We start from the raw sequence: 27558 nt of genomic DNA, 5'->3' as shown, positions 1-27558 counted from the left end.
TCAGAATGAGGCAAAAATCGCCTGGATTTGAGGAAGGAAGAGGCAGTGCTTTTCCATGATGGAGGCTCTGAGTTTTTCCCAGCTCCGAGCTTTGCCCAGCTCCAAGCTTTTCCAAAGTCACAAGGAGAAATAGTCCAGGGCTCCGTGGCCGTAGGGGTTGTAAGTCCACACAAAATCATTCCTCCCAGAATCCTCCAAAATCCGGGAAAACTCCGCCGTGGCTGCCGCCAACTTCTCCCCGTCCAGGGACTCCTCGAAATTCCACCCGAACTCCGACGGCGGCTCCGGCTCGTAGCAATCGGCGGGAAGGGGATAAACCACCAAATGGAGATCGGGCAGCTCCAAGGTTTTCTGGAGCAGATCCTTGAGCGCGGCCGTGGACAGGGAATTGCCGTAGAGTCCCAGGAAGCGCAGGCGGGAGCAGCGCCGCAGCGTGGGCAGCAGCGCGTCCAGGTGGGAGTCGGCCATGCGGCATTCCATGAGATCCAGGTGCAGCAGCGAGGCCGAGGTCTCCTCCAGGAGCAGCCGCAGCGGCTCCAGGAGGCCTTGGGAGAAGTCGTGGCCGCTCAGGTCCAACCTTTTGAGGGCCGGAGCGTGGAAGCTTTGGGAGAGGAAGGCGAGGTCGGCGGGGACCAGGGAGCAGAAGGCCAATTCCAAACTTTCCAAGGGAGCCTGGAGGTCGCTGGCAGGACGGAAAAGGGAGAGGTGAGGCCCCGAGGGAGGATTAGTGGGAGCTGGGGATGTTGGGATTCACGGGGGAAAGGCGGGGAATGAGAGCTGGGATTGCATCCATGAAATTGGGGAATTGTGAAGCGGGTGAAGTTGGGGAAAAAGCTCCAAGAACATCAAGTTGGACCCCTGAAAATCCTGGGATTTTGGAATTACCGGGTCATGGAGTTATGGAAGGGCTGAAGTTGGGAAAGGTCTCCAAGAACACAGAGCTTGAGCTTTGAGAATCATGGAATTACAGGATCAAGGAATCGTGGAATTGTGAAATCAAATTGTGGAATTATGGAATGGCTGAGGTTGGGAAAGATCTCAAGACCATCCAGTTTGACCCCTGGAAATCCTGGGATTTTGGAGTTATGGGGTCATGGAATTATGAAAACACTCAGGTTGGGAAAGGTCTCCAAGACCATCAAGTTTGACCTTTGAGAATTATGGGGTCATGGAGCCAGGGTATTGTGGAGTTATGGGGTCTTGGGATCATGGAATTATGGGATCATGAGATATTGGGATTCTGGGACCAGGGAGTCATGGAATTATGGGATCGTGGAGTTACAGGGTCATGGCGCCATTGAAGTTGGAAAAGGCTTTGAGATCATCAAGTCTGGGAATCCTGGAACCTAGGAATTATGAGATCAAGGAATCATGGAGTCATGACTATTGGGATAATGAAATCCTGGATTAATCGGGTCACTAAAGTTGGAAAAGATCTCCAAGATTGTCAAGTTCAGCCTTTGGGAATCCTGGAATCAAGGGATTTTTCAATCATGGAATTATGGGAAAATGAAATCACTGAGCCATGAACTATTGGGATAATGGAATCATGGGATCATGGGAATATCGGGATAATGAAATAAGGGAATCCATGGATCATTCAGGCTGGAAAAGACCCTCAAGACCATCGAGCCCAGCCTTTGGGAATCTTGAAATTAAAGAATTACAGGATCGTGAATTTCTAGGATAATGGAATCGTTGAGTCATAAGCTATTGGGACAACGGGATCATGGAAAGATGGGAAGATTGGGATAATGAAATCTTGGAAGCACAGGGTTACTAAGATTGGAAAAGATCTCCAAGATTGTGAAGTTCAACCTTGGAGAATCCTGGAACCAGGGAATTATGGGATCATGAAATTATGGGAAAATGGAATCACTGAGTCATAAACTATTGGGATACTGGATTCATGGGAACCTGGGGATAATAAAATCCTGGAACCACGGGGTAACTCAGGCTGGAAATGACCCCCAAGATCCCCAAGCCTTGGGAATCCGGCCGGAGTGGGGAACTCACCAGAGGATCTGGCGCAGATTCCCGGAGAGCCGGGAGGATCCCAGGTTGAGCTCCCGCAGGCTGGGCAGCATTCCCAGCTGCCCAGCCAGGCACCGGATCCCGATGGCCGATTCCGGCGTCGGGCGCCGCACATCCACGTTGCTGTACTGGAGCTTGAGGCTGCGCAACTCCGGGAAGCGCGAGAGGTGCGGCAGGATCACCGAGAGCCCGGTCAATCCCAAATTGTTGAATCTCAGATCCACCCTCCTGAGGCAAGAGGGATCCATGGATTCCAGCAGGCTGACGATGCCGGATGCCGAGAGTTCCTCGGCTTGGAACTCGCGGCACTTGAGGCGCAGCGGGCCGGCGGCCGCGGTCTGGAGCGCGTCACGCAGGATCCCGTAGGATGTCCCGTTGACGAACAGGTCGGCGTGGACATCCACGCCCGGGGGCTGAGGAGCCGCCGAGGCCGTGGCGGCTCCGGAGCGGCCTTTGTGCCGTTTGGATCCGCGCCTCTGGAATTCCCGCTGGTGCTTGGACACCTCCACGCAAGCTTTGGCCAAAGCCACAGTGCCCGACCAGACGCTCATCCCGTTGGCAGCGCGGCCAGACGCGGAATGTGGGAGTCCCGTCATGTCCAGCACCCTCAGGCTGGAAAAAAAACGGGAATAAAACCATAAAACTTCCCCTGCTTTCTGGTTGGATGAATTGGATGAAGGGAGGTCATGACCATTCCAAAATTCCCCCCAAAAAACCCACCTGGAATGTGGGCCGGGCTCTTCCAGCTCCCGCCGGAGCTGCGCCACCACGGCCAGGATGACGGCCTGGACGCAGAGCTTGCAGGGATGATCCCGGAGCAGCTCCCGGCGCCCCACGAGCCGCTGGAAGTTGAGCACCGGGAAAGGCCAAGCGGTGACCAAATCCCTCAGGACCAGGGGTCTCCCATCCAGGAAAGCCGCTTGGAAAAGGACGGGATAAACATCGCCGGGAAGGGCGGGAAGAGGGCGGTGAGCGACGATGCGGCGGGCGCAGAGGAAAAGGAGGGATTCCATGGATTCCGGGGGGCTGTGGGAATTTGGTGAAACTGGGGGAGCGCCTGGATGAGGGGGAACCAGGAGCGAGTTCCAGAGAAACCCCGAATCCAAGGATACCCCGAAGAAAAGGGGTAATGTGGGAGAAGGTGGGGGCGGCAAAGGGCGCGTTTTGAGGGGACCCCCAGCGCAGCTCCCCTAATAGGGGGTCACGGAGTACCCCCAGCCTGCGCAGGGACAGCCCAAAATCCCGCAGAGATCCCAAATCCCACCGGAGATCTCGAAATTCCCACAAGGATCCCCAAATTATCCCCAGATCCCCTCAGGGATCCCCAAAACCGGCCCGTCGGCCCCCCCCCCCCCAACATGGCGCCCCCCCCTCACCGCCTGTCCGCAGCCCCCATTCGCCTCCAGCCCGTACGGAAGCACCGCTTCCGTGTCTGCGCGCTGTGACAACCAATCAGCGAGTGAGACTCAGCCTGTGGGCGGGTTACTTTCATTTCATTGGCTCTTACTTCTGTCAGTCACTGCTTTATTCAATTCTCAGTTTTAGCGTGAGGTGGGCGTTTGTATTTTAATCCCTCCTTCCTATTAGCTAATTTAGCTGTCAATCACTAATATTTGTCTTCCTATTGGCTGGCGTTTGGCGGGAGAAGGAAGTTTGCTCTGAGGCGGCTCTGGAGTCCGCTCCCGTGTCTCCCTTAATCCCCGATCGCCGTTCCCGATTCCTGATCCCTGTTCCCGATCCCGCGGCCATGGAGCGGCAGCAGGAGCTGAAGGTGCTGCTGAAACGCTGGGAAGCGGAATTCCTGAGGGAACGACAGCGAAAGCCCAGCCAGGTGCTCCTGAGGGGCCGCGGAGGAAATTCGTGAGAGGGGGCAAGTCCCTGAGGAGAATCTCTGGAACTGGGACTGGGCTGGATTGGGGTCCCTGGAGTGATTTTGGCGTGCTGAGGGGGGTTTTAGGGTGGTTTAGGGGGGTCCTAGAATGGGAGGGATTTCTTTAATGGGCTTCTGGGTTTTTTTGGGGGCGGTTTTGCGGTTTTTTGGGTTGGTTTGGGGATACCTGGGAATGGGGAGGGATTGGTTTAGGGGGGTTTGGGGTGTTCCTGGAATGTTTGGGGCCATTTTGGGGTGGTTTTGGGGTGCTGAGGGGTTTTTAGGGTGGTTCGGGGGAGTCCTTGAATGGGGGGAACTGGTTTAGGGGGATCCTGGGACTTTTGTGGTGTCCTTGGGGTGGTTTAAGGGTTTTTTAGGGTGGTTCAGGGGGGATTTATGGGGTTTTTGGGGTGTCCTTGGAATGTTTGGGGCCATTTTTGGGGTCTTTGGGGGGATCCTTGGAGGAATTTTAGGAATTTTTTTCCCATCAATTTTTCCATTAAAAAAAAAAATCCTGGTGAGGCTTTTCCATCATAAAAATTCTAATTTTCCTCCCCCAAAAAAACTTAAATCCCCCCCCCCAAAAAAACCTAAAACCCCAAGTCTTTGCTTCTCCCATCCCATTATTTTGGGAAAATTCCCCAAATTCATCATTTTTGGGGATTTGTTTCTCCTCCCAGGCCGACATCGAAGAGGCTCCAGAAGAAATGCGAAGTGAGTTTTATTTTTGGGGTGAAATTTTGGGATATTTTGGTTCAAAACACCCAAAATTTCCCCTAAATTTCCCTAAAAATCCCCATTTCCCCCCCCTAAAAATTCCCATTTTCCTCCTAAAAATCCTCTTTTTTTTCTAAAAAATCCTCATTTTTCCCTAAAAAATCCCAATTGTTCCCTAAAAAAAAATCCTTTTTTTTTTTTTTTTTTTTTTTTTTTCCCACAGAGCTTTACAAGGAATACAAACTGCTGAAAAAACAGGAAAAATCATCAGAATCATCAGGAAAAACAAAATCCCAAGAAATCCTAAATGTGGAGAAGGTAGTAAAAAAAAACCCTTAAAAAAAGCAAAAAAAAAAAAAATTCTCTTTTATCCATATTTTTTGGGGGGAATTTTCCCTGGTTTTTTTTCCACTGGGTTGATCCCAAATGAGTTTCTTGGGGGGATATTTTTTTTTGATTTTGGGGTTTTTTTTGGGATTTTCTGGGGATTTTTTTGGGAAAATTTGGGTTGGATAAAGAATATTTTTGGTTTAGGATCACAAATAATGGAGGAAAAAAAAAGGATTTGGAGATGGAAAATGGGATTCGGGGAAGTTTTTTAGAAGATTTTTTGGGGATTTTGGGCTGGAATTACACAGACTTTTGGGGGATTTTATAGGATTTTTTTTTTTGTCATTGTAGGTGGAGGATTCAGGATTTTGGGGCTCCCACCTGAACAGGGCCCCAAAAATTCCTGGAAAAATCCAGAGCAGGAGCCCCAGGCCGGGAATTTCAGCAGAATTTTATGGGATGAAGCTCAAAGCCAAACTGGGAACGACTGGGAAGGTCAGAAATGGGGGAAAAAGGGGGAAAGGATTTTCCAGGGAGGATTTTTAGACGATTTTTCCCCCAAAATTTGGGGTTTTCCTGAGGGAGAATCTAAAATTTGCATCATAAAGATGGGAAGTCCTCAAAAGTTGGAGAATCCCAAATCAGACACCCCAAAAATCAGGAATCCCAAAAATGAAGGATCTCAAAAATTGGAAGCCCCGAAACCAGGGAACCCAAAAACCAGAAACCTCAAAATTTTTGACCCCAGAAGTTGGAGAATCCCAAAATTTGGGACCCTCAAAATTAGAGAATCCCAAAATCAGATACCCAAAACTGGAGAATCTCAAAACCAGGAAACCCTTAAAAATTGGAGACCCCAAAACTTTTAATTCTTCATAATCAGGGACCCCAAAAGTTGGAGAATCCTAAAATTTGGGACCCCCAAAATCAGAGAATCCCAAAACTTAGAGACCCCAAAAATCAGAAACCCCAACATTGGGAGACCCCAAAAGTTGGAGAATCCCAAAATCAGAGAACCCAAAAATCAGGGACTCCAAAATTGGAGAATCCCAAAATCAGGGATCCCCAAAATAATCAGAAACCCCAAAATTTGGAGATTCCCAAAATCAGAAACTCCAAAACTGGAGAATCCCAAAACCAGGGAGCCCCTAAAAACTGGAGACCCCCAAAACTTGGATTCCCCAAAATCAGAGACTCCGCAAAATCCTCTTAAATTTGGGATTTGAAATTCCAGAGGAGCAAAAAAAAAAAAAAAATCAGGATCTGATCCCTCTTTTCCTTCCAGGAACCTCCTCTGACCCCTCGGAGGACCCCAAATCCCAGGAAAATCCCAAAAATTCCCCAATCCCAGAAAAACCTGGAGCGTGGACCCGAAACTTCACCTTCAGAGCTGGCAGAGGATGAGGAAAAATCCCCAAATCCCGAAAATCCCAAAGAATTCCCAAAGCTCCTTCCCAATTTTCCTCCTGTTCCTGAAAAATTCCAGCGGTTGAAACAGCAAGTGGCTCAAACTTTGGGATCTTTGGATCCAGGTTGGATCCAGAGGTGTGAGGAATCCCCTAAAAAATGGGAATTCCCAATAAAATCTGGGAGGGAAAATGAGGAAAAAGGGGAAAAAAAACCCAAATCCATCGGGAATTCTGGAAGGAAAAGACCCCGGGAAGGTGGAGGTGCCGCTGAGGCTCCAGCCAAGCTCAGGAAGAGCCTCCAAGGATCAAATCCAGGAATTCTTGGGATGAGGGAAATCCAGGAGGATGAGGAAGAGCGGCTGGAATCTCAAAATGGAGCTGAGGAGGCAGCGGAATGTTCGGAAAAAATCCTGGAAAAGGAGGAAAAACCCAAAGGCAGGAACAAAACTCGGTAATTTTCACCTTTTCCCGGTTTTTCCCTTTTTTTTTTTTTTTTTTTTTTCCAGATTTTTCCAGTTTTTTCCAAGATTGGAGGATCTTAAAATTAAGGAGCCCAAAAATCAGCATCTTAAAAGTTGGAAAGTCCTAAAATTTGGGATCCCCAGAAATAAGAGATTCTGCAAATCGTGGCTCTCTCAAATTTAGGGGAATTTCGAGAATTGGAGACGCAAAAATCAGGGACCCCCAAAAATGGGAGAATCCCAAAATCAAAAAGCCTCAAAATTGGAGAAATCCAAAATCAGGGAGCCCAAAAATCAGCCCCTAAAAAAGTTGTAGAATCCCAAAATTTGGGATCCCCCAAATCAGAGACACCCACAATTAAAGATTCCTCCAAAAATTGGAGACCCCCAAAATCAGGGACCCCAAAAATTGGAGAATCCCAAAATTGAAAAATCCCAAAATTAGAGATCCCAAAAACTGGAGACCCCCAAAACCAGAAAACCTAAAATCAGATGTCTCAAATATTGGAGAGTCCCAAAATTAGGGGCCCCCAAAAATCATAAACTCCAATATTTGAGACCCCCAAATCAAAAAACCCACAAAATCAGAGACCCCAAATATTGGAGAGCCCCAAAACCAGAAACCCCCAAAATCAAGGACCCCAAAAGTCAAATCCCCCCAAAATCAGAATCCTAAAAATCCACTTTTTTCCCAACTTTTCAAAAATTTCCCCTCAGAGCCCGTCCCCAAAACGGCGAGAACTTCGTCCGCCTCAACCTGAAGAGAAAAACGTATTCCCGCGGATCCTTGAGAGGAAAATTCCTTCGGAAACAGGTAAAACCTTCCCAAATTAAATTTTTTGGGATTCCCCTGGACTCCCCCCTCTCTGGAATTTCTGGATTTGGAATTTTTTTTTTTTTCTCCAGGTTTGGAAGCAGAAATGGAGAAAAAAATTCGGGGCCGGAGCCGATCTCTGTTTCCGCTGTGGTGGGAAAGGGCACTGGGCCTCAGAATGCCCAGGTCAGGTTGGGAATTTTGGGGATTTCTGAGGGGATTTTTTGGGATTAAACAGCGGGAAAAGGGGTGATGGAGGTTCTTTTTGAGGGGGAATTGCCCATTTTGTGTGTGCAGAGAAGGATTTGGGATCGTTCTCGGAGAAAAATCCTGAGGAGGAGCTTCCCACTCTGGAAGAAGTGGCCCAAAGGACCAACGGCATTTTTATCCCAGAGATTCCTGGTGAGACCCAGAATTAGGGAATTCCTGCCTTTTTTCAGGGAAGTGAGGGAGATTTTGCCTCAAAAATTGGGATTTTGGGGCTCTAAAACAGTGAGATTTGTGCCTTAGAATTGGAATTTTGGCCTTAAAAAATGTGATTTTTTTTTTTTTCCCCCCCCTAAAAATGTGAGAGTTTATCCTAAGAAGGGTGTGGATTGTAAAAACCAGGATTTGGGATGTAAAAATGAGGAATTTGGGACTAAAAATTAGGAATTTGGACTCTAAAAATGAGGAATTTGGGCTCTAAAAACCAGACATGTGGCACTAAAAATGATGGATTTTGGCCTTAAAAATGAGGGATTTGGCAATAAAAATGAGAGATTTAAACCTTCAAACTGTGATTCTTTTCCCTAAAACTGGGGGGAGGGTTGTCCTAAAAAGGAAGTAGATCCTAAAAATCAGGATTTGGGATCTAAAAACGTGGGATTTGGCCCCAAAAATAAAATTTTAGACCCTAAAAATGGGATTTTTTTTTTTCCCCTAAAAATTTGGGATGGACCCTAAAAATGGAAATTTTAGCCCTAAAAATGAGGAAATTTCCTCCAGAAAATGCAAGTTTAGATCTTAAAAATGGAATTTTTCTCCCTAAAAACTGAGGTTGGATCCTACAAATGTGGCTTTTCCCTCAGAAAGTGTGGGAGTTGTCCCCAAAAATTACATTTTATGCCTTAAAAATGGGATTTTTTTTTTTTTTCCTTAAAAACCTGGAGTTTTCCTCCTAAAATCCTGGGGGTTTTTTTCTCCTTTACCCTCCAGGTGCCAGATCCACTTCAGAAAATTCCCAAATCACTCCAAATTCCCTGGATTTCCCTCAGCTGGAATTCTCCCATCCATCCCCTCCTCCACCTCCTGTGGATCCCCTTTACCCCCCAAACCCCGACGGGACAATCCCAGGTAAATCCCAGAGCAAATCCGTGGAAAAACCCCCCCAAAAAAAACATGGAAAAAAAAAAAAAAATCCACATTCCCACCTTGCGAATCTCACAGATCCTCCGGAAGAAGTCCTGGAAGCTCTGAGGATTTTGGGATATGAATCCTTCCGTCCTGGCCAGGCTGAGGCCATCATGAGGATCCTTTCCGGTTGGATTTTCCTGCCTTTTTTTTCCCCACCCTTTTTTCCCCACAGTTTTTATTCCTGACCTTTTTTCCTGCTCTTTTTTCCCTCCATTTTTCCCAACCTTTTTTTCCTGCTCTTTTCTCACCACCTTTTTTTCCTTATCCTTTGTTCCCCATCCTTTTTTCCCCACCCGTTTTTCCTGCCCTTTTTCCCTCCGTTTTTTGCCTTTTCCTGCCCTTTTTCCCCTCGCTTTTTTCCTGCTTTTTTTTCCTCACTTTTTTTCCCCCTCCACTTTTCCTCACTTTTTTTCCTCTCTTCTTCTCCTACTCTTTTTCCTGCCCTTTTTTCCCCTCCATTTTTCCCTTTTCCACCTTTTTCCCATCCTTTGTTCCCCTCTTTTTTCTCACTCTTTTTCCCACCCTTTTCCCCTCAGTTTTTCCCACCTTTTTTCCTGGCCTTTTCCCCTCCATTTTTCCCCACAGTTTTTATTCCTGACCTTTTTTCCTGCTCTTTTTTCCCTCCATTTTTCCCAACCTTTTTTTCCTGCTCTTTTTTCACCCACTCTTTTTTTCTCACCACCTTTTTTTCCTTATCCTTTGTTCCCCATCCTTTTTTCCCCACCCGTTTTTCCTGCCCTTTTTCCCTCAGTTTTTTGCCTTTTCCACCTTTTTTCCTGCCCTTTTTCCCCTCGCTTTTTTCCTGCTTTTTTTTCCTCACTTTTTTTCCCCCTCCACTTTTCCTCCCTTTTTTTCCTCTCTTCTTCTCCTACTCTTTTTCCTGCCCTTTTTTCCCTCCATTTTTCCCTTTTTCCCTCCCTTTTTCCCCGCTCTTTTTTCTCGCTCTTTTTCCCCCTCCATTTTTGCCTTTTCCACCTCTTTTTCTGCCCTTTTTTCCCCACTTTTCCTTCACCCAGCTCCCCAAAATTCCATTTTTTTTCCCCCAGGGATCTCCACGCTGGTGGTGTTATCCACAGGGACGGGCAAATCCCTGTGCTACCAACTCCCCGCTTTTCTCCACCACCGAAATTCCGGCAGCATCTGCCTGGTCATCTCCCCGCTTGTTTCCCTCATGGACGATCAGGTATTTTTTTTTCCCCACAATTCCCATTTTTTTTCCCCCCCATCTTGCATTTTGCTGGAATATCCCCCCCAAAAAAATCAAAAACATTCCAGGTTTCTGGCCTCCCCTCAGCCCTCAGCGCTGTCTGCGTCCATTCCAACCTGTCCCAATCGCAGCGGAAAGCAGCCGTGGAAAAAGTGAGTCGTTGTGGTTTGAAAGCAAAATGAATGAGAGGCTCCAAGTCAGAGATATAATTGAATAAGAAGAAAGGTAAAAAGGTAAAAGTAAAATAAAATAAATACAATAACACAAAGGATCACTGACAGAGTCAGAATACAACCTGAGCAGGATGGTGGAAGCAGTCCAGGTGAGGGGCTCTTCCTGAAGCAGTGATTCTGTAGAAAGGTCTGGGAGCTCTGCTCCTCTGGGAATCCAGTGGGTCAGGGCTGCTTGTCCTGTCCCAAATCCCTGATTATATCCAGCTGAGAATGCTTGGCTCCTCCCCCTGGGCAGAGCATCTCACAATAGCATGAGGAGTGTGAAATGGGTCCTTGATGGCCCATTAACAGAGATAACCCCTGGAGGGAGTTACCTGTGACTCATGGGCCAGGCGTTAATGGGCCATTAGCAGAAGACACTCCAAAGGCCATTAGCAGAAGAGGCAGGGGCTTGGGAAAACACCAGCCCACCTGGTTTCAACAGTCCATGAAGATGGTGATAGAATAAATACTTTGTGTACATCCCACACTGCAACCCAGGACATGAATCAAATCCCCAATTTTCCTACTTTTAGGATTGGGAAAAAAAAGAGCCAAGATAATCCTGATTTTCCCAACAGATCAAAAGCGGCCGAGCCCAAATCGTGCTGCTTTCCCCGGAGTCTCTGGTGGGAGCCGGAGCTTTTTCCCGTCTCTTCCGAGATTTCCCTCCCGTGGCTTTTGCCTGCCTGGATGAGGTTCACTGCGTCTCCCAATGGTCCCACAACTTCCGACCCGCCTACCTCAGGGTCTGCAAGGTGACAAAAAAAAGCGGGGAAAAACCTCGGAAAAAATGGGAAAAATCAAAAAAAAAAAAAAAAAAGGAAAAACTTGTCAAATCTTGTGTGGAATTTGCAGGTTCTCCGGGAGCGTTTGGGCGTGCGATGTTTCCTGGGCCTGACGGCCACGGCCACGGCGGCCACGGCTCGGGACGTGGCTCAGCATTTGGGAATCGCAGCGGGAAAAGGGCTCGGAGAGGCCGGGATTCCCGAGAATCTGCAGCTCTCCGTGTCCAGGGACCCCGACCGCGATCAGGTGGGCTTGGATCTCACTTTTCTGATCATTTTTATGGAAAAATCATCGGCTTTAGGGCTTAAATTTTTCAGTTCTGAGGGAAAAATCCCATTTTTAGGATCTAAACTTCAATTTTTTGGTGAAAAATCCTCATTTTTAGGGCAAATTGCCACATTTCTTAGGGCAAAACCCATTTTTAGGTCCTAAAATTCCAATTTTGTGGGACAAATTCCCCGTTTTTATGGGGAAAAAAACTCCGATTTTTGGCACAAATTCCCGATTTTTATGGAGAAAAAAAAATTCTAGATTTTTACGATGCCAATTTTTCGGGACAAATTCCCCGTTTTTATGGGGAAAAAAATTCCGATTTTTGGGACAAATTCCCGATTTTTATGGGGAAAAAAATTTCCGATTTTTGGCACAAATTCCCGATTTTTATGGAGAAAAAAAATTCTAGATTTTTATGAAAATTATGCCAATTTTTTGGGATATATTATGCCAATTTTGGGACAAATTCCCCGTTTTTATGGGGAAAAAAATTCCGATTTTTGGGCACAAATTCCCGATTTTTATGGGGAAAAAAATTCCGATTTTTGGCACAAATTCCCGATTTTTACGGGGAAAAAAAATCACAATTTTACGGGGAAAAAAATCACAATTTTAATGGGAAAAATGCTCAATATTTGATGCCCAAATTGCCATTATTTCTGGAATTTCTGCGGCAGGCGGTGCTGTGGCTGCTGCGGGCCGGCCCTTTGCGCTCCGTGCGCTCCGTGCTCGTCTATTGCGGGCGGCGGGAGCAGAGCCAGCGCCTCGCCGCGCTCATCCAACAGCACCTCCCGGAAAAACCCGGGGAAAACCAACAGCAAGGTGAGCAAAAAACACCCACAAGGGAAATTTGGGGGAAATTTGAGGCAAAAAATGGGGAAAAAACGGGGAAAAATTGGTGCGAAATTGGGAGATACGGGAAGAATTTGGGAGTCGGTTTGGGCAAGAATTTGGGGATTTGGAGGTGGAAAATGGGAAAAATTGGGGGATTTGAGGTGTAAATTGGGGGAAATTTGGGGAATTTGAGGCAAAAAATTGCGGGATTTGAGGCGGGAAAAAAAACGGGGAAAAATTGGTGCGAAATTGGGAGATCCGGGAAAAATTTGGGAGGGAAACTGGGGAGTTTGGGCAAGAATTTGGGGATTTGGAGGTGGAAAACGGGAAAAATTGGGGGGATTTGAGGGATTTGAGGTGAAAATTTGGGGAATTTGAGGCAAAAAATGGAGAAAATTGGAGGATTTGGAAAAAAAATGGGAGAATTTGTCAAGAAATTGGGGAATTTGGGGCAGAAAATGGGGGGAAAATTAGGGAATTTGGGAAAAACTGGGGGAAAATCGGGGAATTTGGGATAAAATTGGGAGGAAATTGGGACATTTGAGGGGATTTTGGGGGAAATCTGGGAAATTTGAGGGGATTTGGGGAGAAATTGGGGATTTTGGGGGAAATTTGGGAAAATTGGGGGAAATCGGAAAATTTGAGGGGATTTTGTGGGAAATTTGAGTCGTAAAATGGGGAAAATTTGGAGGAATTCTGGGAAATCACGACATTCGATGGAAACGTTTTGAAATCCGATGGAATTTTGGAGGAAAAAAGAATCCAATCCCACCAGAATCCAAAAAAAAGGCAAAAAACATGTTTGGAATTGCAGGACAATTGCGCGTGTCGGCCGCGTACCACGCCGGGTTAATGCCACGACAGCGGAGACAGATCCAGAGGGATTTTATGGCCAACAGGATCCGCGTCCTTTGCGCCACCGTTTCCTTCGGGATGGGGCTGGACAAAGCCGACCTCGGGGCCGTGGTTCACTACGACCTCCCCGGGAGCATCGAGGGATACGTGCAGGAGGTCGGCAGGGCCGGCCGGGACGGCAGCGCCGCACGCTGTCATCTCTTCCTGGACACTCAGGTGGGGGTTAGGGGGGAAAAATGGGGAAAATTGGGGAGTTTGGGGGAAAAAAATGGAGAAATTTGAGGGAAAAAAATGGAGAAATTTGGGGGAAAAAAAATGGAGAAGTTTGGGGGAAAAAAAATGGGGAAATTTGGGGAGATTGGGGGGAAAAAATGGAGAAATTTGGGGAGTTTGGGGGAAAAAAAATGGGGAAATTTGGGAGATTTGGGGGAAAAAATGGGGAAATTTGGGGGAAAAAAATGGAGAAATTTGGGGGAAAAAAATGGGGAAGTTTGGGAGATTTGGGGGAAAAAAAATGGAGAAATTTGGGGAGTTTGGGGGAAAAAAAATGGAGAAATTTGGGGAGTTTGAGGGAAAAAAATGGAGAAATTTGGGGAGTTTGGGGGAAAAAATGGGGAAATTTGGGAGATTTGGGGGAAAAAATGGGGAAATTTGGAGAAAAAAAAAGGAGAAATTTGGGGAGTTTGGGGGAAAAAATGGGGAAATTTGGGAGATTTGGGGGAAAAAAATGGGGAAATTTGGGGATTTTAGGGTAAAAAAATGGGGGATTTGGGGGAAAATGTCTGGGATTTGAGGCATAAAATGGGAAAATTTTGGGAATTTGGGGCATAAAATGGGAAAAATTGGAGAATTTCAGGGAAAAAATGGGGGATTTGAGGCATAAAATTGGAGGCTTTGGGGGAAAAAATTGGAGGATTTCGGGGAAAAAATGGGGGATTTGGGGGAAAATGTCTGGGATTTGAGGCATAAAGTGGGAAAATTTTGGGAATTTGGGGCATAAAATGGGAAAATTTGAGGCATAAAATGGGGAAAATGGGGGAATTTGGGGAATAAAATGGGAAAATTGAGGAATTTTGGGGGGAAAATTGGAGAATTTCAGGGAAAAATTGGGGGATTTGAGGCATAAAATTGGAGGTTTTTGGGGAAAAATTGGAGGATTTCGGGGAAAAAATGGGGGATTTGGGGGAAAAATAGGGGAATTGGGGGCATAAAATGGAGAAAATCAGGGGAAAACGAGGGAATTTTATTGAAATTTGTTGAATTCTAGAAAAAAAAATGGGGGAAATGGGAAATTCAGGCAAAAGTCGGGGAAATTTGAGTGGAAAAATTGGGAAATTCTGGGGAAAAGAATGAGATTTGAGGGAATTTTGAGGGATTTCATTCAAATTTGAGGGAATTTTTGGGGAGAAATCCCCAAAATGTTGATTTTTTTCCATGGATTTTCTCCTTTTTTTTTTTCCCTCCTAGGGTCAGGATCTCCTGGAATTACGGCGCCACATCCACGAAAATTCCGTGGATTTTTTGGCCATCAAGACTTTGATCCAAAGAGTTTTTGCTCCTTGCAAATGCCTGGAAAAACACCAAAAAACCCAAGAAAACTCCGAGGTTTGGATTTTATTCCTTCAGGGATTGAAAACGAGGCAAAAAAATGGGAATTTTGAGAGGTTTTTTTTTTTCCCCTCAGGACGTGTCGGAATTGCCCGAAAATTCCCGGATTTGTCGTGGTCACCAACGTTCCATCCCCGTCCAGGAGCTGGTGGAAGCTTTGGATCTTCGGGAAGAAGGTGAGAAATTGGGAATCAAATCCCAAAAATCCCAATCCCAGATTCCAAAAATTCAGGTTTCCCCAAAAATCCCCTTTTTTTTTCCCCCCAAATTTTCCCATTTTATGCCTCAAAATCCCCATTTTTTTTCCCCAAGTTCCCTTAAAATTTCCCCATTTTCTTCCCAAATTTCCCCTCATTTTTCCCCAAATCCCCCGAAGTTTCCCAAACTTCAAAATTTCCTTTATTTTTTCCCAGATTTCCCCAAATTTTCCCCTCTTTCCCCCAAATTTTCCCCCAAATTTTTCCAGTTTTCCCCCAAAACTTTTTCAATTTTCCCCAAATTTTTTCTGAACTTTTCCCACATTTTTGTCAAGTTTTCCCACAAATTCCCCCATTTTTTGTCCAAAGCCCCAACTTTTCCCAAAATTTTCCCCCAATTTTTCCAAAAATTTTTCCCCCAATTTTCCCACAATTTTTCCCCCAAATTTCACCAAATTTTGCCGAAGTTTTCCCATTTTTTCCCCCAAATCCCCCCCCAATTTTTCCCCTTTTTTTCTCCAAAATTTTTCCCCTATTTTTCCCCCAAATTTCACCTGAGTTTTTCCTGGTTTTCCCCCAATTTTTCCCAAGTTTTTTTCCCCAAAATGCCCCAAATTTTTCCCAAATCTCAGCTGATTTTCCCCCCCTCAGGCGTCGAGACCCTGCTGTGTGTCCTGGAGCTCCATCCCGGGCACCTCCTGGAGCTTTTCTCGCCAGTTCATTCCCGGTGTCGGGTCCAAATTCCCAGGAATTTCCCCCAGGAGCTGCTCCGGGATGTGGCAAAGGGGTGAGAAAAATGCCAAAAGTTCCCCAAAGTTCCCAAAAAATTCTCCAAAAAATTAAAAAAAAAATCCCAAAAAATTCCCCAAAAATTCTCCAAAAATTCCCCAAAAATTCCCAAAAAATTCTCCAAAAAATTCCCAAAAAATTCTCCAAAAAAATTCCCAAAAAATTCCCAAAAAATTCTCCAAAAAATTAAAAATAATTCCCAAAAAAGTCTCAAAAAATTAAAAAAAAATTCCCAAAAAATTTTCCAAAAAATTCCCCAAAAATTCTCCAAAAATTCCCCAAAAATTCTCCAAAAATTCCCCAAAAATTCCCGAAAAATTCTCCAAAAAATTCCCAAAAAATTCCCAAAAAATTCTCAAAAAAATTCCCCAAAAATTCCCAAAAAATTCTCCAAAAAATTAAAAAAAATTCCCAAAAAATTCTCAAAAAAATTAAAAAAAATCCCAAAAAATTCTCCAAAAAATTCCCCAAAAATTCTCCAAAAATTCCCCAAAAATTCTCCAAAAATTCCCCAAAAATTCCCAAAAAATTCTCCAAAAAATTTTAAAAAATTCCCAAAAATTCTCCAAAAAATTCTCCAAAAATTAAAAAAAAATCCCCAAAAATTCTCCAAAAAATTCCCAAAAAATTCTCCAAAAAATTCCCAAAAAATTCTCCAAAAAATTCCTCAAAAATTCCCAAAAAATTCTCCAAAAAATTAAAAAAAAATCCCAAAAAATTCTCCAAAAAATTCCTCAAAAATTCCCCAAAAATTCTCAAAAAAAATCCCCAAAAATTCCCAAAAAATTCTCCAAAAAATTCCCCAAAAATTCCCAAAAAATTCCCAAAAAATTCTCCAAAAAATTTAAAAAAATTCCCAAAAAATTCCGTGTGGAAAATGGGAAAAAATTGGGAAAAAAAATGGGTAACATTTGGGGGAAAATGGGGTAAAAAAATCAGAATTCTTGGAAAAATTGGGGGAATTTGAGAGGATGTAGAAATTTAGAATTTTTTTGGGAAAAAAATTGGGGAATTCTTGGAAAAATTGGCCAAAAATTGGGGGGAATTCCTGGAATTCTTGGAATTCCCTGGGATTTGTGGGTGGAAAATGGGGAAATTGGAGAAAATTTGGGGAAAAACTGGGGAATTTGGGGAAGGAATTGAGGAATTCTTGGAAAGATTGGGGAAATAATGGGGGAATTATGGAAAAAATAGGAAAATCTGGGGGATTTGGAGAAAAAATTGGGGAATTTTGGGGAAATAGCAGGAAAATTGGGAAATTTGGAAGAAATTGGGGGAGAAATTGGAATTCTGGGAAATTTGGGGGGAAAAAAGGGAGAAATGGGGAATTCTGAAAAATTGCAGGAAAAATTGGGGGGGATTCAGGAGAAATTTGGGGAAAAAATTGGGGAATTCTGGGAAAATGGGGGGAAATTTTGGGGAAAAATGGGGAATTCAGGAAAATTTGGGGAACATTAGGAAAAAATTGGGGAATTCTGGGAAAAATTCAAGAGAATTTAGGGGGAAATTTGGGGGGGAAATGGGATATTTCGGGAAGATTTGGGGGATGGGAAAAATTGGGATATTCTGGGAAAATTTGGGAAATTTGGTGAAAAAATTTGGGGGGAAATTAGGAAAAATCAGGAGAAAATTCCAAAGATTTTGAGGGATTGTTGGTGCCTCCAGCTGCCCCCCCTTGGGATTCGTCCTGGCTCAGCGATTCCCCTCGGGAATTTCGGGAATTCCGGGAATTTCGGGGGCTCTGGAGTTCGATGCCGTCGCCCTGAGCGACTCCCTGGGCTGGGGAGTGCCCAGGGTACAGCAGAGTCTCTGCAGAGGTAATGACACGGGAAAATCGGGAATTTGGGGGGAAAATCGGGAATTTTAAGGGATTTGGGGGGATTTTTCAGGGAATTCTGGGAATTTTTGGGGGATTTTGAGGGGATTTTTCAGGGAATTCCGGGAATTTTAAGGGATTTGGGGGGATTTTTCAGGGAATTCCGTGAATTTTTGGGGGATTTTTGGGGGGAAGTTTGGAATTTTGGGGGGATTTTGAAGGAATTTTGGGAATCTGGAGAATTTTAAGGGGAATTTTGAGGGAGTTTAGGGGGAAAGTTTGGAATTTTGGGGGGATTTTGAAGGAATTCTGGGAATCTGGAGAATTTTAAGGGGAATTTTGGGGGGAAGTTTGGAATTTTGGGGGGATTTTGAAGGAATTCTGGGAATCTGGAGAATTTTAAGGGGAATTTTGGGGGAGATTTTGGAATTTTGGGGGCATTTTGAAGGAATTCTGGGAATTTGGAGGATTTTAACAGGAATTTTGAGGGAATTTAGGGGGAGATTTTGGAATTTTGGGGGGATTTTGAAGGAATTCTGGGAATTTGGAGAATTTTAAGGGGATTTTTGAGGGAATTCTGGGGATTTTGACAGAATTTTGGGGAAATTATGAAAGAATTTTGGGAATTTTGAGGGAATTCTGGGGGAATTTTAAGGGAAATTTTGAGGGAATTTCTCCAGAATTTGGGGAATTTTAAGGGTTTTTCAAGAGATTTTCGAGGGAAATTTTGAAGGAATTTTGAGGGAATTTCGGGGAATTTTTTGGGAATTTGGAAGGAATTTTTTGGGAATTCTGAGGGAATTTTGAGGAAAGTTGAGGGAATTTTGAAGGAATTTTGAGAGAATTTTGAGAATTTGGGGAGAATTTTAAGGGAATTTGGATGGAATTTTGGGAACTTTGAGGGAATTTTGGGAGAATTTGGCGCATTTGAGGGAATTTTGAGGGATTTTTTGGGGGAATTTTAAGGGAATTTTGTGGGATTTTGAGGGAATTTTGGGGGAATTTTGAGGGAATTCTGAGGGGATTTTGAAGGAATTTCTGGGGAATTTTGGGGAAATTTTGAAGGAATTTTGGGAACTTTGAGGGAATTCTGAGGTAAATTTTGGGGAAATCCAGCAGTGAAAATTTCCAGGAATTCCGTGCGAATCCAGCCAGAATTTTTGGGAATCCCGAAAAAAAAAAAATCCTCCAAAATTCCACAAAACCCCAAAGGGGAATTTTGGGAATTTTGTGTGAAAAACCCCTAAAATTCTCTGGGAATTGCCAATCCCAGCAGGGAGACGTTTGGGACTGCGGGTGGAATTCCAGGAATTGGCGTTTTATTTCCGTTCCTTCGGCGACCTGAATTCCCGGGATTTGGATTCCGTGTGTCGCTTCCTGCACAGCAGAGTCACCTCCAGGGAAAAGTTGGAGCTCAGGCGGCTCCAGCGCTGCTCCCAAACCTTCCACAGGTGAGGAATTCCACACATTTCATGGAAAAGGCAAAAAATTCCAGGGAAAAATTGTTAAAGTTCCATGAAAAAAGCTCCAAAAATCCCTGAAATTCCATGGAAATTCAAAAAAAACAAAACAAAACAAAACAAAATAAAATAAAATAAATTCCATGGAAATTCAAAAAAAAAAAAAAAAAAAAATGCTTAAAATTCTGTGGAAAATCCCAAAGTTTCCCCCAAAAAAATTCCATGGAAAAAAAAAAAAATCAAAAAAATACCATGGGAAAAAAAACAACTAAAATTCAGTGTAAAAAGCTCCAAAAATCCCATGGAAATTTATAAAAAAAAAATAAATCCCCCAAAATTCTGTGGAAAATTCCCAAAGTTTCCCCAAAAAAAAATTCCTTGGAAAACTCTTAGAAAAACCAAACAAATTCCATGGAAAAATTTAAAAAAAAAAATTGTTGAAAAAATCCCAAAAAATTCATGAAAAAATCTCAAAATGCCATGGAAAAATCAGAAAATTCAATGGAAAAAATCATTCAAATTCCATGAAAAAAGCTCCAAAAATCCCCGAAATTCCATTGAAATTCAAAAAAAACCCAAAAAAACTCACTAAAAATTCTGTGGAAAATCCCAAAGTTTCGCCCAAAAATTCCATGGAAAAAAAAAAATCAAAAAAATACCATGGGAAAAAAACCAACTAAAATTCAGTGTAAAAAGTTCCAAAAGTCCCATGGAAATTAAAACAAAAAAAAAAAATCTCCAAAAAATTCTGTGGAAAATTCCCAAAGTTTCCCCAAAAAAAAATTCCTTGGAAAAAAAAAATTTAAAAAATTCCATGGAAAAATCAAAAAAATACCATGGGAAAAAAAACAACTAAAATTCGGTGTAAAAAGCTCCAAAAATCCCATGGAAATTAAAAAAAAAAAATCCCAAAAAATTCTGTGGAAAATTCCCAAAGTTTCCCCCAAAAATTCCCCATGGAAAAAAAAAAATCAAAAAAATTCCATGGAAAAATAAAAAAATACCATGGGAAAAAAACCAACTAAAATTCCATGAAAAAAAGCTCCAAAAATCCCCAAAATTCCATGGAAATTAAAAAAAAAAAAAAAACAACAAAACAACTCGCTAAAAATTCTGTGGAAAATCCCAAAGTTTCCCCCAAAAATTCCGTGGAAAAAAAAATAAATCAAAAAAATTCCATGGAAAAATCAAAAAAATACCATGGGGAAAAAAACCAACTAAAATTCAGTGTAAAAAGCTCCAAAAATCCCATGGAAATTTAAAATAATAAAAAAAAAAATCCCCAAAAATTTTGTGGAAAATTCCCAAAGTTTCCCCCCCAAAAAAAAATTCCTTGGAAAACTCTTAGAAAAACCAAACAAATTCCATGGGAAAATTAAAAAAAAAAATTTGTTGAAAAAAATCCCAAAAATTCATGAAAAAAATCTCAAAATGCCATGGAAAAATCAGAAAATTCCATGGAAAAAATCATTAAAATTCCATGAAAAAAGCTCCAAAAATCCCCGAAATTCCATGGAAATTAAAAAAAAAAAAAAAAAATCGCTAAAAATTCGGTGGAAAATCCCAAAGTTTCCCCCAAAAAAATTCCATGGAAAAAAAAAAAAATCAAAAAAATACCATGGGAAAAAAACAACTAAAAATTCAGTGTAAAAAGCTCCAACAATCCCATGGAAATTTAAAAAAAAAAAATCCCAAAAAATTCTGTGGAAAATTCCCAAAGTTTCCCCCAAAAATTCCATGGAAAAAAAAAAAAATCAAAAAAATTCCATGGAAAAATCAAAAAAATACCATGGGAAAAAAACAACTAAAATTCAGTGTAAAAAGCTCCAAAAATCCCATGGAAATTAAAAAAAAAAAAAATCCCAAAAAATTCTGTGGAAAATTCCCAAAGTTTCTCCAAAAAAAAATTCCTTGGAAAAAAAAAAATTAAAAAATTCCATAGAAAAATCAAAAAAATACCATGGGAAAAAAAACAACTAAAATTCGGTGTAAAAAGCTCCAAAAATCCCATGGAAATTAAAACAAAAAAAAAAAATCTCCAAAAAATTCTGTGGAAAATTCCCAAAGTTTCCCCCCCAAAAAAAAATTCCTTGGAAAACTCTTAGAAAAACCAAACAAATTCCATGGGAAAATTAAAAAAAAAATTGTTGAAAAAATCCCAAAAAATTCATGAAAAAATCTCAAAATGCCATGGAAAAATCAGAAAATTCAATGGAAAAAATCATTAAAATTCCATGAAAAAAGCTCCAAAAATCCCCGAAATTCCATTGAAATTCAAAAAAAACCCAAAAAAACTCACTAAAAATTCTGTGGAAAATCCCAAAGTTTCGCCCAAAAATTCCATGGAAAAAAAAAAAATCAAAAAAATACCATGGAAAAAAAACCAACTAAAATTCAGTGTAAAAAGCTCCAAAAATCCCATGGAAATTTAAAATAATAATAAAAAAAAATCCCCAAAAATTCTGTGGAAAATTCCCAAAGTTTCCCCAAAAAAAAAAATTCCTTGGAAAACTCTTAGAAAAACCAAACAAATTCCATGGGAAAATTAAAAAAAAAAATTTGTTGAAAAAATCCCAAAAAATTCATGAAAAAATCTCAAAATGCCATGGAAAAATCAGAAAATTCCATGGAAAAAAATCATTAAAATTCCATGAAAAAAGCTCCAAAAATCCCCGAAATTCCATGGAAATTCAAAAAAAAAAAAAAAAAAAATCGCTAAAAATTCGGTGGAAAATCCCAAAGTTTCGCCCAAAAATTCCATGGAAAAAAAAAAAATCAAAAAAATACCATGGGAAAAAAACAACTAAAATTCGGTGTAAAAAGCTCCAAAAATCCCATGGAAATTTAAAATAAAAAAAAATCCCAAAAAATTCTGTGGAAAATTCCCAAAGTTTCCCCAAAAAATTCCGTGGGGAAAAAAAATCAAAAAAATTCCATGGAAAAATCAAAAAAATACCATGGGAAAAAAACCAACTAAAATTCCATGAAAAAAGCTCCAAAAATCCCCAAAATTCCATGGAAATTAAAAAAAAAAAAAACAACAAAACAACTCGCTAAAAATTCTGTGGAAAATCCCAAAGTTTCCCCAAAAAATTCTGTGGGAAAAAAAAATCAAAAAAATTCCATGGAAAAATCAAAAAAATTCCATGGGAAAAAAACCAACTAAAATTCAGTGTAAAAAGCTCCAAAAATCCCATGGAAATTTAAAATAATAATAAAAAAAAATCCCCAAAAATTCTGTGGAAAATTCCCAAAGTTTCCCCAAAAAAAAAAATTCCTTGGAAAACTCTTAGAAAAACCAAACAAATTCCATGGAAAATTTTAAAAAAAAAAATTGTTGAAAAAATCCCAAAAAATTCATGAAAAAATCTCAAAATGCCATGGAAAAATCAGAAAATTCAATGGAAAAAAATCATTAAAATTCCATGAAGAAAGCTCCAAAAATCCCTGAAATTCCATAGAAATTAAAACCAAAACTCGCTAAAAATTCTGTGGAAAATTCCCAAAGTTTCCCCCAAAAAAAAATTCCATGGGAAAAAAAAAAAAATCAAAAAAATCCACGGAAAAATCAAAAAAATACCATGGGAAAAAAAAAAAAAACAATTAAAATTCAGTGTAAAAAACTCCAAAAATCCCCATGGAAATTAAAAAAAAAAAAAAAAATCTCCAAAAATTCTGTGGAAAATCCCAAAGTTTCCCCCAAAAATTCCATGGAAAAATTTAAAAAAAAATTGTTGAAAAAATCCCGAAAATTCATGAAAAAAATCTCAAAATGCCATGGAAAAATCAGAAAATTCAATGGAAAAAAATCATTAAAATTCCATGAAAAAAGCTCCAAAAATCCCCGAAATTCCATGGAAATTCAAAAAAAAAAAAAAAAAATCGCTAAAAATTCGGTGGAAAATCCCAAAGTTTCGCCCAAAAATTCCCCATGGAAAAAAAAAAATCAAAAAAATACCATGGAAAAAAAACAACTAAAATTCAGTGTAAAGACCTCCAAAAATCCCATGGAAATTTAAAAAAAAAATCCCAAAAAATTCTCTGGAAAATTCCCAAAGTTTCCCCCAAAAAAAATTCCTTGGAAAACTCTTAGAAAAACCAAACAAATTCCATGGAAAAATTAAAAAAAAAAATTTGTTGAAAAAAATCCCAAAAATTCATGAAAAAAATCTCAAAATGCCATGGAAAAATCAGAAAATTCCATGGAAAAAAATCATTAAAATTCCATGAAAAAAGCTCCAAAAATCCCCGAAAATCCCATGGAAATTACAAAAAAAAAAAAAATCCCCAAAAATTCCGTGGAAAATCCCAAAATTTCCCAAAAAAGAAAATTCCTTGGAAGACTCCAAAATTTCTTGGAAAAATCCCAAAAATTTCCTCAAAAAAATCCTAAAATTTCCTTGGAAAGTCACAAAAATTCCTTGAAAAAAATCCCTAAAAATCAAAACGAATTCCCGGGATATGTGACTTTCTCCACAGGTGAGGAATTCCAGGAAATTCCACAGATTTAATGGAAAAATGCCAAAATTTCCTTGAAAAATCAAAAAAGAATTCCACGTAAAAATCAAAAAATTCCATGGAAAAAAATCATTAAAATTCCATGGAAAAAGCTCCAAAAATCCCATGGAAATTAAAAAAAAAAAAAAATCCCCCAAAAATCTGTGGAAAATCCCAAAGTTTTCAAAAAAAAATTCCTTGGAAAATTCCCAAAATTCCCTGAAAAAAATCTCTTTAAAAACTCCTTGGAAAATGCCCTGAAATTCCTCAGAAAAATTAAAAAAAAAATTCCTTAAAAAAAAATCCCAAAAATTTCCGCAAAAAAAAATCCCAAAAATTCCCCCCAAAAAAAATCCATAGAATATTTTCTTTTTTTTTTTTTTTTGGGAATTCCCAAAATTCCAGTGTGTCTCTCCCTCAACTGTGTCCCCAAAACCTCCAGATTTTCCAAGGAATTTTGGGGGGGATTTTTCAAAGAAAAAAAATCCTTGGAAAAAAAACTCCCAAAATTCCTCAAAAATCCCCAAAATTTCATAGAAAATCCTCTTTTTTAGGGGAGGGGAATTTTTAGACTTTTCCAAGTGATTTTTTGGGAGCTTTTGAAGGAATTTTTAAGGGTTTTCCTGAGTGATTTCTGGACTTTTCCAAGGACTTTTTGGGGGGGAGATTTTTCAAAGAAAAATAAAAAATTGGAAAATAAACCCTCAAAAAAATCCCCAAAAATTCCCAAAATTCCATAGTAAATCCTCTATTTTTTTTTGGGAATTGCCCAAATCCCAGCGTGGCTGTGGCCAGCTGTGTCCCCTGGCCCGAGGCTCAGGTGGAGCTGGAGCAGAACCGGCGGCTCCGCCAGCGGATCCGGGAATTCTTCACCGAGGAAATGCACGAGGACCAGGAGGAGGAGGAGAAAAAACCCCAAATGGAGCCGGTCAGGGGCAATCTGGGGGGAAAAATGGGATTTTGGGGGGAAATTCCAGGGGCTTGGGGGAAAAAATGGGGAATTTTAGTGGAAAAATTGGATTTTGGGGGGAAAAATGGGGAATTTTAGGGGAAAAATGGGATTTTTGGGGGAAAATTCCAGGGGTTTGGGGGAAAAAATGAGGAATTTTAGGGGAAAAATGGGATTTTTTTTTGAGGAAAAAAGGGGAAATTTTAGATGAAAATTGGGGAATTTTTGAGGGAAAAAAATGGAGACTTTTAGGGAAAAAATTGGACTTTTTTGGGAAAAATAGGGGAATTTTAGGAGAAAAATAGGATTTTGGGGGGAAATGGGGAATTTTAGGGAGAAAATGAGATTTTTGGGGAATTTTGGGGAAAAATGGAGGTTTGAGGAGGAAATTTGGAGTATTTTGGGGAAAATTGAGAAATTCTGGGAAAAAGGTGGATTTTGGAGAAAAAAATTGGGTGGAATTTGAGGAAAAATTGGGGAATTGGAGAAATCTGGAGAAGAAATGAGGGATTTGGGGAAAAAATGGGAAAAAATGGGAAATTCTGAGAAAATTTGGGGAATTTTGGAGAAAATTTGGGAAATTTTTGGGAAAATCTGGGTGGGAAATGGGAATTTTGGGGGGAAATTGTAGAATTTTAGGGAAAAATCAGGAATTTGAGAAAAAATTGGGAGTTCTTCAGAAAATTGGGGAATTCTGGGGAAAGTTGGGGAGTTTTTGAAAACTTTGGCAAAATGAGATTTGGGGGGGAAAATTTGGAGGAGAATTTTGGAAAAAATCAATGAAAAAAATCAGCAAAAAAATGGAAATTCTGGCAAAAAATTTGGGGAAATTCTGGGAAAAATCAAATTGGATTTAAAAAATGATGAATTTTACCAAATAATTGTGGAAATTTTTGGGAATTTTGGCTGAGAATTCCCAAATTTTTTTTTGTATGAAGGAGCAGGAGGAAGAAATCCGGGCCCAGATCCGCGAGTTGCTGGCGGCGTATCCCGACGAGAAGTTTTCAGGACGAGCCGTGGCCAGGATCTTCCAGGGCATTGGTGAGGGGGAATTCCCAAAATTCCAGCCCAAAATCCCAAAATTCCAGCCCAAATTCCCACAATTCCACTCCAAGATTCCCCAAATTCCAAATCCCAAATTCCCATAAAATCCAATTTTTCCCTAAAACTCCCAATTCCAAAATCCCTCCCAAAATTCCCAAACTCCAATTCCACATTCCCAAATCCCAAAAAAAACTCCCCAAAACTTTGCCAAAATCCAATCCCATATTTCACAAATTCCAAGTGGAATTTTGGGGATTTTACTGGGAGTTTTTTGGGGGATTTTTGGGAATTTGGGATTGGAATTTTGGGATTTGGGATTGGATTATTTTTTTTTTTTAATCTGGGATTGGAATTTGGCATTTCAGGAATTTGGGATTTTTTTGAAATCCAGGGATTTGGGATTTTGGGATTGGATTACTTGGGAATCTGGGAGTGGAATTTGGGATTTTGAGAGTCTGGGATTGGATTTTAGGAATTTTTGGGAATCTGGGATTGAATTTTTGAGGAAATCTGGGACTGGAATTTGGGGACTCTGGGTCTGAAATTTGGGGAATTTAGGATGGAATTTTGGGGAATTTGGGATATAATTTTTGGGAATTTAGGATTGAATTTCTGGGGGATTTGGGGGTTAGAATTTGGGGAATTCGGGATTGAATTTTTTGCAGGAATCTGAGGAATTTTGGGATCGAATTTTGGGCAATTTGGGGTTGGAATTTGAGGGATTTAAGATGGAATTTTGGGAGAATTCGGGGTTGGAATTTTGGGGGATTTGGGGTTGGAATTTGGGATGGAATTTTGGGGAATTTGGGATATAATTTTTGGGAATTTAGGATTGAATTTCTGGGGAATTTGGGGAATTTGGGATTGAATTTTTTGCAGGAATCTGGGACAGGAATTTTAGGACCCTGGGATTGAATTTTGGGCAATTTGGGGGATTTAAGATGGAATTTTGGGAGAATTCGGGGTCGGAATTTTTAGGGATTTGGGGTTGGAATTTGGGATGGAATTTTGGGGGATTTGGGGTCGGAATTTGGGGATTTGGGGTTGGAATTTGGGATGGAATTTTGGGGGATTTGGGGTTGGAATTTGGGATGGAATTTTGGGGGATTTGGGGTCGGAATTTGGGGATTTGGGGTTGGAATTTGGGATGGAATTTTGGGGGATTTGGGGTTGGAATTTGGGATGGAATTTTGGGGGATTTGGGATGGAATTTTTGGGGATTTGGGGTTGGAATTTGGGATGGAATTTTGGGGGTTTGGGATGGAATTTTGGGGGATTTGGGGTCGGAATTTGGGCCCCCAATCCCCGTTTCCCCCCAGGCTCCCCGCGGTTCCCGGCGCAGATTTTCGGGCGCGATCGGCGATTCTGGCGGCGCCTCCTCGGCCTCGAGTTCCGAACCCTCGCCCGGGTGGCGGCCCAGGAAATCCTGGCCTGGAGGTGACCAAAAAACTGGAATTTCATCAGGAAAAAAAATGGGAATTTGTTGGAAAAATCCAGGAAAAAAAATGGGAATTTCATCGGCAAAACCTCAAGAATTTCATTGGGGAAAAAAACCAGGAAATTCCAGGAAAACAAAACAGAAAAGACGGGAAAAGAACCAGGAAAATCTGGGAAAAAAAATGGGAATTTCATTGGGAAAAAAAAACTGGAATTCATCAGAAAAATCCAGGAAAAAGTTGGGAATTTCCTTGGGAAAACATCAAGGAAAAAAAAACCTTGGGAAAATATGGGAAAAAAAAAAAAAAAAAACAACCCACGAAAAAACCAAGAATTTCATTGGCAAATCCTCGGGAATTTCATCAGGGAAAACCTTGGGAAAAATTGGGAAAATCCAGGAAAAATACCAGTGAAAACAGGGAAAAAAATGGGAATTTCATTAGGGAAATCTGGGAAAAAATGGGAAATTCACCAGCAAAAAAACTGGGAATTTCATCAGAAAAATCAGGGGAAAAATTGGAAAATCTCAGGAAAATACAGGGAAAAAAACCCAGGAATTTC

At 41.1% G+C, this 27558-nt stretch overlaps 2 protein-coding genes across 2 annotated transcripts; one reads left to right on the top strand and one right to left on the bottom strand.

The window, feature by feature from the left end:
• Positions 1–117: 117 nt before the first annotated feature.
• Positions 118–3457, bottom strand: LRRC14 (leucine rich repeat containing 14; the record flags this gene model as incomplete). The annotated part of the gene is made up of 4 exons (XM_083864395.1): positions 3411–3457; positions 2755–3060; positions 2017–2646; positions 118–682 (listed from the first exon to the last, which is right to left on the bottom strand). The coding sequence occupies exons 1-4, from the start codon at positions 3428–3430 to the stop codon at positions 118–120; spliced, it is 1521 nt and encodes a 506-aa protein (XP_083720521.1). The 5' UTR covers positions 3431–3457.
• Positions 3458–4757: 1300 nt separating this feature from the next.
• RECQL4 (RecQ like helicase 4) lies at positions 4758–27115 on the top strand. The gene is made up of 20 exons (XM_083863866.1): positions 4758–5446; positions 6237–6811; positions 7539–7635; positions 7728–7821; positions 7933–8037; positions 8833–9156; positions 10077–10213; positions 10306–10389; positions 11031–11207; positions 11308–11532; positions 12189–12333; positions 13160–13416; positions 14668–14805; positions 14885–14984; positions 15657–15792; positions 17460–17611; positions 18884–19061; positions 24348–24495; positions 25455–25557; positions 26880–27115. Exons 1-20 carry the CDS (start codon positions 5411–5413, stop codon positions 26999–27001), a joined length of 3333 nt encoding a protein of 1110 aa, XP_083719992.1. The 5' UTR covers positions 4758–5410; the 3' UTR covers positions 27002–27115.
• The last annotated feature ends 443 nt before the right edge of the window (positions 27116–27558 follow it).

This window comes from Zosterops lateralis (genome assembly GCF_965231275.1).
Source record: "Zosterops lateralis genome assembly, chromosome: 1".
Classification (NCBI taxonomy): domain Eukaryota; kingdom Metazoa; phylum Chordata; class Aves; order Passeriformes; family Zosteropidae; genus Zosterops; species Zosterops lateralis.
This window is presented reverse-complemented; position numbering and strand designations above follow the sequence as displayed.

Excerpts from the sequence above, each read along its gene's own strand:
- RECQL4 (XM_083863866.1), top strand. The coding sequence starts at position 5,411 with ATGAAGCTCAAAGCCAAACTGGGAACGACTGGGAAG. Across the intron at positions 15,793-17,459 it reads CTCCGGGATGTGGCAAAGGG|CTGCCCCCCCTTGGGATTCG; the intron begins GTGAGAAAAATG and ends TGGTGCCTCCAG. Across the intron at positions 17,612-18,883 it reads ACAGCAGAGTCTCTGCAGAG|CAGGGAGACGTTTGGGACTG; the intron begins GTAATGACACGG and ends TGCCAATCCCAG.